Source organism: Panthera tigris, chromosome A3, assembly GCF_018350195.1.
Source record: "Panthera tigris isolate Pti1 chromosome A3, P.tigris_Pti1_mat1.1, whole genome shotgun sequence".
NCBI lineage: Eukaryota > Metazoa > Chordata > Mammalia > Carnivora > Felidae > Panthera > Panthera tigris.
Window position 1 is genome coordinate 13,478,036 of NC_056662.1, and position 9,674 is coordinate 13,487,709.

The window sequence follows — 9,674 nt, forward strand, 5'->3', positions numbered from 1 at the left end:
GCTCCACATCGGGCTCAGTACTAAGCATGGAGTCTGCTTAAGATTCTCTTTCTCTCTTCCTCTGCCCCTCTCCCCTACATGCGCTCGCTCACTCGCTCTCTCTCAAAAAATAATTTTGTCTTTTAATATATAGAAGATGAGAGAAATCCGGGCTCTGGCTTTAGCCCGCACACCCTCAGTTTTCAGTCGTTGACTTAGAACGTGGAAAGATGCCGCGGAACCCCATGTCGCTGCCTGGCTGGGGACAGCATCCAGCTCACTGCTGGCCAAACAGAGAAGCTAAGAAAAGCTGAGAAACCTCCCTACGCTGCTCTCTCTTCTATCCAGGAGACCGCCACCTAGCTTTTTCCTTTTCCGATTCAAATTAATGGGGTTTCTTTAGCGTCTCCGTTTCTTCTTGAGGTGTAGTTGACATAGAACATCGTGTTAGTCTGGGGTATGAAGCATAACGATTCGATATTTGCCTCCGTTGCAAAATGACTGTAAGTAGCTAATAGCCATCGTCGTACAATTACAAAAACTTTTTTTCTTGTGATGAAAACTTTGAAGATCTGCTCTCTTAGCAGCTTTCCTGTAGGGTACATGCCCAGGACCTACTTGTTTTATAACGGGAAGTTTGTACCTTTTGACCCCCTTAACCCATTTTGCCCACTCCTGACCCCACGCCCCCCTCACAGCCGCCAGTCTGTTCTGTGTATCTTTGAGCTCGTGCTTTTCTTGTTTGGGGTTTATTTTTAGATTCCACGTAGAAGTGAGATCAGGTGGTATTTGTCTTTCTCTGACTTGTTTCACTTAGCATAATACCTCACGAGGTCCGTCCATGTTGTCGCAAATGGCAAATTTTGATCCTTTTTTATGGCTGAATAGTATTCCATCATGCACACCCGTGCACGCGCGCGCGCACACACACACACACACACACACACACACACACACACCACGTTTTCTATACTGTTCTTCCATCAACGGACCCAGGCTGTTTCCGTGTCTCGGCCGTTGTAAACAGTATGCAGCAAAGAGGAGGGCACTGATCTCCTGTGTTAGTGTTTTCGTTTTCTTCAGAGAAAACTCTCAGAATTGCTGGATCGTATGGCAGTTCTGTTTTTAGTTTTTGAGGACTCCCCATACTGTGCTCCACAGCGACTGCACCGACTTACATTCCCCCCCAACAGAGTTCCCTTTTCTCCATATCTTTGCCATAGTTGTTATTTCTGGTCTTTTTCATGATAGCCATTCAAACAGGTGTAGAGCGATATCTCCTTGTGGTTTTGATTTGCATTTCCCTGATGGCGAGGACCTTTTTATGCACCTGTTGGCCATCGGGATGTCTTCTTTGGAAAAAGGTCAGTTGAGGTCCTCTGTCCATTTTCCAATCAGATTGTTTGTGGTTTTTTGTTATTGAGTTGTGTAAGTTTTTATACATTTTGGCTGGTAACCTCCTTCTTATCAGTTTTTCATCCTAAATGGCTGGCGAGTTTTGTCAAATGCTTTTCCCGCACCCACTGAGCTGATCACACGATTTTCCTCCCTCATTCTGTTAAATGCAGTGTATCACATGGCTTGATTGGCAGATGGTGAAACATTCTCGCATCCCGGGAGTAATAGGCCACTTTATCACGGTGTAGGATCCTTTCCATGTAGTATTGAATTCGGCTTGCTAATATTTTTGCTGAGAGGTTCTGCATCTGTGTCCGTGAGGGAAACTGGCCTGTAATTCTCCTGTCTTGTGGCGTCCTTGCCCGTTTTTGGTGTCAGAGTCATGGTGGCCTGTGAAATGAGTGTGGATGTGTTCCCTCCTCCTTGGTTTCTTAGAAGAGCTTGAGAAAGGCTGGTATTAATTCTTCTTGAAATATCCGGTAGAAGTCACCAGTGAAGCCATCTGGCCCTGGACTTCTCTTCATTGGGAAGTTTCTGAGTAACCGATTCAGTCTCCTCATTGAATGATTTCATATCCACATCTTGTCTTTTCATTTCTTTTTTTTTTTTTATTGAGGTAAAGTTCACACACCGGAAAATTTACCATTTTTACAAACCTAAAGACTACCGTTGTTTTAAAAGTTTGTAAAATTGGTAAAGTCTACAAAGTTAAAGTCTACGACTCAGAAGCATGGAATTCAGAAGCGTTTACAGGGTGGTGTATCACTGCCTCGATCCAGTTCCAACACCTTCCATCACCCGGAAAGGGAACCCCATTACTGCCTTGCCCCCCATCCCACGGCAGCCATTAACTTGCTCTCGGTGCCTATGTCTTTACCTACTCTGGACATTCCAAACAAATAGGCCCACACGACAGGGACCTCGCACGTGTGGCCGTGTTCGCGGAGCATGACGCCCACCCACGCGGTAGCTTGCATCACGGCTGTGTTCCTCTGTCGCCAAACATCCCATCACGCGGATAGGCCGTGTGTATCCACGCTCAGCTCTTTCTGGGGACTATCCCAAGCCTCTTCCTCCTTAGCCCCGAGCCTTGTTTCCCCAACTGAACCCACGGGGGTCCTTTCCAAGCCTCCGGATCAATAGTCCGCGGCCCAGGGAGCCCAGCCAGCCTGCCCAGCCCCCCTCACCCAGCCACCCGCTGACGCCCACAGAGTACAAGACCGGCTACGCCCGGAACCGCTCCGTCCGCTCAGTGGCCATCGAGGCGGATGGCGGGGTGCACCACAGAGGCCTGGACGACGCACCCCAGTCCCGCAACCTTACCAAGCGGCACTGGCCGGGGGCCCCTGAGGATCCGGATGACAAGGACCCCGGAGACTTCAGCGGCACGGGGGGCCTCCCGGACTACTCAGCCCCCAACCCCATTAAAGTCACACACCGGTGAGAGTCCAGGCGGGGGGCAGGGGGGGCCTTGGCAGGGACGCCCCCGCCTCGGGCACACGTGACCCCTTCTCCCGGGCAGGTGCTACATCCTCGAGAATGACACGGTCCAGTGCGACCTGGGCCTGTACCAGTCCCTGCAGGCCTGGAAAGACCACAAGCTGCACATTGACCACGAGGTGAGGGGGGTCTGGGCAGGGGGCACCTTCTCACCACCACGAGCTCAGCAGGGCCACCAGCCACATCCGGGAGGCAGCGAGGCCGGGCCCCGGGAGCGACGCTTCCCCAGAACCTTCGGGGAGGGGGCAGCGTGCTCACCTCACCCCCCTTCTTGCTTTTAAGATGCTCACACGACCCTCAGCCCTTCCGCCAGCCCGGGGGGGGGGGGGGGGGGGGGAGGGGAGGGGCCTCCCGGCTCAGCCAGCTCTCGGGAGCCTGGTCACTTCAGCAGGTGGAAGGGACCAAGGACCCCTCAGCCACAAGTGCAGGCAGTGGCCGGGGACCCCACCAGGCCGTCCCTGCTCACCCAGCCCCCCAGAGTTTCACGGCCCCCTTGCCTGCTCTCTGCCCCAGATCGAAACCCTGCAGAACAAAATTAAGAACCTGAGGGAAGTCCGAGGCCACCTGAAGAAAAAGCGGCCAGAAGAATGTGACTGTCACAAAATCAGGTGAGTAGCAAAGAGACCCGGGAAGGCCCCTAGTGCTCCTGCAGGACCCCTCCTGGGGACACACAGCCTCCCCTCTGTGACTCCTCGCATTATCTTTAGATCCCTATCTCCTCCCTCGGAGCAAGAGGAAAAATCGGTAATAATTCAGGTGCCCGTTGTCCCCTGGGCCGACACCACCGCCCTCAGGTGGCCAGCCAGACGCCAGGCATAGGCGCTGTGGTCGGAGGAGCGCGCTCGCTGTGTGGGGCCGGCTTCCGGGAGGGGAAGGAGACTCCGCCCACTGCCCTTCCCGAACAGTCCCGTGGCCCGAGGTGCACAGTGCCAGCTCGGGGAACCCCAGCCCGGGGGGGGGGGGGTCACCGTCCAGCAGAACTGCTGTGATGACGGGCTGGGCTGCATCTGTGCTGTCCGCTAGGGCAGCCACCAACCACACGTGGCTGTTGAGCTCTTGAAACGTGGCCAGTATAACCGAGGAACTGAGCTTGGGGTCCTATTTCAATTGAAATCGCCACAGGTGGCCGGTGGCGCCGGCGCCACACGGCGCATCCGCAGTCTCTGCCACCTTCCGGAAGAGGCTTGCAAAACACGGGTTCCCCTGGAGCTGGCCCTGAGCCGGCAAGAGGTGGGCGCGGGCCTGGGGGAGCCCCCCAACCTGGAGATGATAAGGCTGAAGCCATGGGGAGCCAGGCGCAGCTTCCAGTCCCCGCTGACTGACACCCACCCCGACCTTCCAAGCCTGGCCTGAGGCCTTCAGCCAGGGCCCCAGCTGGCATCTGCAGAAAGGAGCCAGCCAGCCAGGGAGCTGCCGCGCTAGGGATGGTTCCCACCCCAGCACTGCCCCCAGAAAGTGGGACGGGGACCCCAGGGCACCGCGGTTTGCGCGCGCGCGCACACACACACACACACACACACACACACACACACACGAGTTGCCCTGGTCTGTTACAGTTACCACACCCAGCACAAAGGCCGCCTCAAGCACAAAGGCTCCAGTCTGCATCCTTTCAGGTAAGGGCGGCTTAAGGCTCAGGGGAGCTAATAAAGCGAACAGAAGAGGTCCTGGCCCTTGCTGGGAGGTCAGCACAGCCCTGGAAGAGGCGGGACTCCCAGAGTGGCTCTCCGGCGCCCCCTCGCGGCTGGAGGAGGTGCTGCAGCCCCGCCGAGCAGGCCGCAAGGGGGCCTCAGATCAGCAGTGGGTCGGTCTCGGGTCGTTCGCTTGGGGGCCCCTCCCCGGCTGGCTGCGCATCCGGCTCTGGGCAGGAAGAGCAGAGGCTCGGGGTCACGGCCCCCCAGGAGGCTGTAGGTGGGGGTCGAGGGAGGTGTGAGGGGTGTGGCCCTGTGTGCCCCTAGGAAGGGTCTGCAGGAGAAGGACAAGGTGTGGCTGCTGCGGGAGCAGAAGCGCAAGAAGAAACTTCGCAAGCTGCTCAAGCGACTGCAGAACAACGACACGTGCAGCATGCCGGGCCTCACGTGCTTCACACACGACAACCAGCACTGGCAGACGGCACCGCTCTGGACACGTGAGCCACCGGGCAGGCGGGGGGCAGGATGGGGACCGCTGGCCCCCAGCCCGGAGCCTCTCGGGGCGGGTTCCCTGACAGCAGGGGCTCCAGATCCAGACAGAAAGAGGCCCGGGGAGGGAGCCCGTCCCAGGCGGGAATTGCTCACTCTGGGCCCGCTGTCCCTTCCCTTGGCAGTGGGGCCCTTCTGTGCCTGCACCAGCGCCAACAACAACACCTACTGGTGCATGCGGACCATCAACGAGACCCACAATTTCCTCTTCTGCGAATTCGCAACCGGCTTCCTGGAGTACTTTGATCTCAACACAGACCCCTACCAGGTACACACCTCACAGGCTGGAGACGTGGGGGGCGTGGGCCACGCAGGTGCCACAGGGCTGGGCCCCCTGAGGAAGTGACGGTGAATCTTCAAGTCCCACGGAGTCCCTGAGGCAGAAGTGAGTTCTGAAGGGACTGGATGCACACCGGGGCCCTCTCCCTCCATCTTGCTGCCCCTGTAATCTGGGTCCTATACAGCCTCCCCCTCTAACTCAGGCACCTGGGGGTGATGACACAGGCTTTATGTCGAAGACCCCTGGAACTGGAGGGCTTTGGGGGCCCCTAGGATCAGAGCAAACCCTGCACACTTGGGCGCCTGCAGGGACCACACAGATTAACGGGACACAGCCAGCGCTCACGGGCACCGTCTTAAGTGTTTCCGTGTATTTAATCATCGGAACACGTCTGTGACCAAAGTGGCCCAGAACATGTAAGACAAAAGGAGCCACAAGCCTCTGGCGAGTGGACTGCGCGTGTCCCTTCTGAACCACACGGTCCCCACGGGGCCCTTCACACTAGTGTGGCCTCGGTACTGTCCGATCTGCGTTTCAACAAAAGCCTGCAGTCGCTTTATAGGGAACCTGATTTTTAAATGCCAGCAACTCCACGCTCTTGTTCTTTGTTGTCACTACCATACGGCTCCCGGTCTTTCTCCTTAGGTGGGTCGTGCCCATGTTTTACAAAGGGGGTGTCAAAGCACGGCAGGTCCCTCACCAGTAGCTCCCAGATGAGGCAAGGACACAGGCCCCCTCCCCCACCCATCACCAAGTGGCCGCTCTGCAGTCAAGAGGAGAGGGGTGGGGAGGGGAGGAGGGGGGCAGTGAATGAAGGTCTAGAGCCACAGGGCAACCGTGAGCTCCTGGAGCCACTGGTCAGGAAAGTGAAGCACACGGCGGGTGGAGAGCGCCTGGAGGGGCTGCAGGCACAAGGCAGTCCGTCCGGACTGCGCCCAACTCCAGCCCTGGCAGGATAAAGGTCACCATCCCAGCACACCTCCGCTCCCCCCGCCGCCCGAGGGAAGTCCCCCGGTTGGCGGAAGCCGAGGGGATCCCTGCACTCACCATGTCGATGACCTTTTGTTCCGACCAGTTGATGAACGCGGTGAACACGCTGGACAGGGACGTCCTCAACCAGCTGCACGTGCAGCTCATGGAGCTGCGGAGCTGCAAGGGTTACAAGCAGTGTAACCCCCGGACTCGAAACATGGACCTGGGTGAGCAGGCGCTCCGCAGCGGGGCCCGGAGGGAGCGGGGCTGCCGCGGGGTGGGGAGGTAGGAGGTCACGTCTAGTCTGATGGGTGAACCTGGCGAATCCTCCCCAGCAGCCGATGTATCACTAGGGTCCACCAAGGGCCGCATTTACCAGAAGCCCGATCGCTCGTTTATCGCCATGTGCCAGTCAGTGGGCTAGGTGTCGTATGGTCGTTATCTCATCACCGTTAAAGTGACCAGGTCGACTGATTCCAAACCCACACACCTGGTCACGCTGCTCGTTCTCCAGGAACCTCGCTGAGCGCCAAGACCCAGGCTCTCCCCACCATCCCCTGTCTCAGGCCCATGGCCTTCTGTCCCCTGTCACATAGGTGTCCCTGCCCATACCTGCCTCCCCCACCGTGACCCAGGTCATGAATAGATACAGGAGGGTCCTAAAGCTGCTAGGACATTAGAGTACAGGCAGTCGACAAGTTTCAGGGCAAGCTCACGTCAGGATTCAGCCACTCTGCCTGGGGGTCGCTATCCACATCAGAAAAAAAAAAAAAAAAGTCAAAAAGCCTAAAATGTTTTTAAAAAGAGGCAGTTACAAAGTTTGTCATTACTTGTGCCACCTTTGCCCTAATGTCTCTGTTTCGCTCATTTCTGTCTCATTCAGGACTTAAAGATGGCGGAAGCTATGAACAATACAGGTATCCGTTTTTGTTGTTATAGCCTGGGACGGCTTCCCGATCCTGGCCCGTCTCTGGTCTAACCTCTGTGGCTCGTGTGCGGCTGAGGCCCTGCCCTTTCTCCGGTCTGCCAGGGGCCTGGTTCGCCCACCAGGGAGGGGGAACTCGGTCTTCCTCGGTGAGGCTAACACCCATTATTCTCTTGACACCCAAAAACACAGGCAGTTTCAGCGTCGAAAGTGGCCAGAAATGAAGAGACCTTCTTCCAAATCGCTGTGAGTTGAGGAACCAGTTTACCGGTGGAGAGCTGGTCTGCCTGGCCGCGTTCTGTGTGCATGCCATTTCTTTCGTAACCCTCTCTGCTGCTGTCATGAGAAGGGAGCAGGGAGTCTTTCCGTGTTTCAGATTAGTACCGTGTTTCATACACTGTTGTTCTCCATAGAGTAACTTGTGCTTGGTAAACTCCAGGGAGTCCATACAGGTCGAGAAGCATTTAAATGTCCGACCCGCCCGACGTCTTCAAGGATGTGGCTGCAGAAGGGTCCCCTGGTCCATGTCAGCAGCAGGGCGGCCTCACTAGAGGGCACCTGAAATATCCAGGCCACGACAGCTCTCTCCAGCGCCAGAGAGGCTGGTAGAGGGCCGAGACTGGCAGCCTAGAAAGGTCACCTCTAGTCTAAGGGGAGCAGCACTGATGGGAGGCGGCTTGAACCCTCTAATTCATCATGAAAATCCAAAAACGCAGTTATGGGTCAGGATTTTTTGTTAACATTGGCAATTCATTTGATGTTAAGTTGCCAGGCAGGCAAACAGACCCCCTTGGTGCACTGCCATTTGCAACTTCTGGTTTTTTCCTTCTTCCTTTATATGCATATAAACCCCCCTCTGTAGCTTTAATAGGACGACGGGCCGGCTAAGCATTTGCCATGTCTATATCTGAACGTCCTCAGGGCCTTTACCAGCGTGTGAGCCCAGAGCCAAAAGCCTGGATGACCGGGTGGGAGCAAGCCCATCCTGAGGGGTCTCGAAGGGTCCTCCCCGCAGCCGCATCCTCGAAGCAGAGGGTTCTAGGCTTCAGGGCTGATCGCCGTGTCATGCCGCCTCTGGGCTTAATCAGACGCTAAGAGGAGTTTGCTTTGTTCTACAGGGGACAGCTGTGGGAAGGCTGGGAAGGTTAAGAAGCACACGAGGGCCTCCCAACCAGAGGCACCAGCTGATCGTACGGACGATGAAAACCGCGGACAGTCTCAGGCAGGCCTGCGCCGTTGGCCGGGCCGCCTGCGCTCACAGGACTTGCTTTCAGTCAACACGGCACACTCTGGAACAGAACTGTCGGCAGTCGCTAACTTCAGGAAGCCCGTTTTTGCCCTGCTTTTGCTTTGGATTATACCTCACCAGCTGCACAAAATGCATTTTCATATCAAACGGTCACCACTAACCCTCTCTGAGAGGCTGACGAGGGAAAAAGAGATTTTCTTGGAAACTTCCCCCAACGGTGAAAGTCACTGGAGTTTTTTGTTGTTGTTTTTGTTTTTTGCAATCATGGGGGAAGAACAACCCTTTTTAAACCCTCCTCCTCTTTTAGTTTGTCACAAAGGAGGACGAAGACAAAGCAGGACAGGAGCAACCTGCAGACGCTGGGAGTGGTGCAGAGCTGACGGCCGAGTCAACAGCACAAAAGAAGGGACTTTCATTTAGCACCACAACCCAGGTCGCCTCTGAAGAAACGGACTTCGCTGTACATATGTGACTATTTACATGCCACCAGCGTGGGAACTCTTAGGGGAATCTAGTAAGAAAACACAATTTTCCAGAGTTGTGGGGTCAGTAAACGCTCTGCGGCCAGTGAAGAAAACCCCTCGGCCGTTGTGGACATTTCTGTTCCCGACCAGATACCATTTCTCCTAGTATTTCTTTGTGATCTGTCCCAGAACTGATGTTTTTCGAAGTACTGGAAAGAAATGAAGTCGATGTATGTCCCCGGTTTTCACAAAATTGTGTTTGTAAAGACATTTTGTAGTCTGAGTATTGTCATACAATGTTCAAAATCCCAGCCAACGACCAGCAGTTGGTATGAGGTAACCTTTGACATTTTGTAAAAGGCCGTTCTTGGGAGTTTTTTGGTGTGTTTGGTTTTTTTAAAAAAGCATTCAAGATACTACTGGTCAACACCTTTTTCAAAGGAGACACCTTGGGTTTTTTTAGAGGGGGAATAGATGGGCATAAATTAATGACAATTGACCCTACTTCAGGGACCTCACAGGTAAGTGTCGCATTACACTGGCTTTAGGACCTCATTCTTTAAAAAACGTTAATCGACAGCAAAGCGATTCACCCTAACCAACCCCTCTCTGTGCACCAGCTAGCTAGTGAAGCCTGGAGAAGGCAGCGGTCAGAGGCCAGGGGCGAGAAACAGGAGGACCCTCTTCAGCCACCACCCAATGTGACATACTTCTCACCAGACAGTGG

The 9,674-nt window shown here is 55.3% G+C and overlaps 1 protein-coding gene across 4 annotated transcripts in view; it reads left to right on the top strand.

Annotated features, from left to right (window-relative positions):
- The window catches only part of SULF2 (sulfatase 2), a 118,051-nt gene extending 108,731 nt beyond the window's left edge, over positions 1–9,320 (top strand). For 3 of the 4 annotated variants that reach the window (XM_042980224.1, XM_042980226.1, XM_042980225.1), the window contains exons 12-21: positions 2,589–2,817; positions 2,900–2,996; positions 3,391–3,485; positions 4,434–4,493; positions 4,836–5,005; positions 5,183–5,325; positions 6,413–6,536; positions 7,193–7,226; positions 7,427–7,480; positions 8,353–9,320. In XM_042980224.1, the coding sequence (XP_042836158.1) occupies positions 2,589–2,817; positions 2,900–2,996; positions 3,391–3,485; positions 4,434–4,493; positions 4,836–5,005; positions 5,183–5,325; positions 6,413–6,536; positions 7,193–7,226; positions 7,427–7,480; positions 8,353–8,383 (1,037 nt within the window). In that variant the 3' untranslated portion in view covers positions 8,384–9,320. The remainder of the gene's footprint in view (positions 1–2,588; positions 2,818–2,899; positions 2,997–3,390; positions 3,486–4,433; positions 4,494–4,835; positions 5,006–5,182; positions 5,326–6,412; positions 6,537–7,192; positions 7,227–7,426; positions 7,481–8,352) is intronic. The other variant, XM_042980227.1, reaches the window with a different exon arrangement.
- Positions 9,321–9,674: the final 354 nt, after the last annotated feature.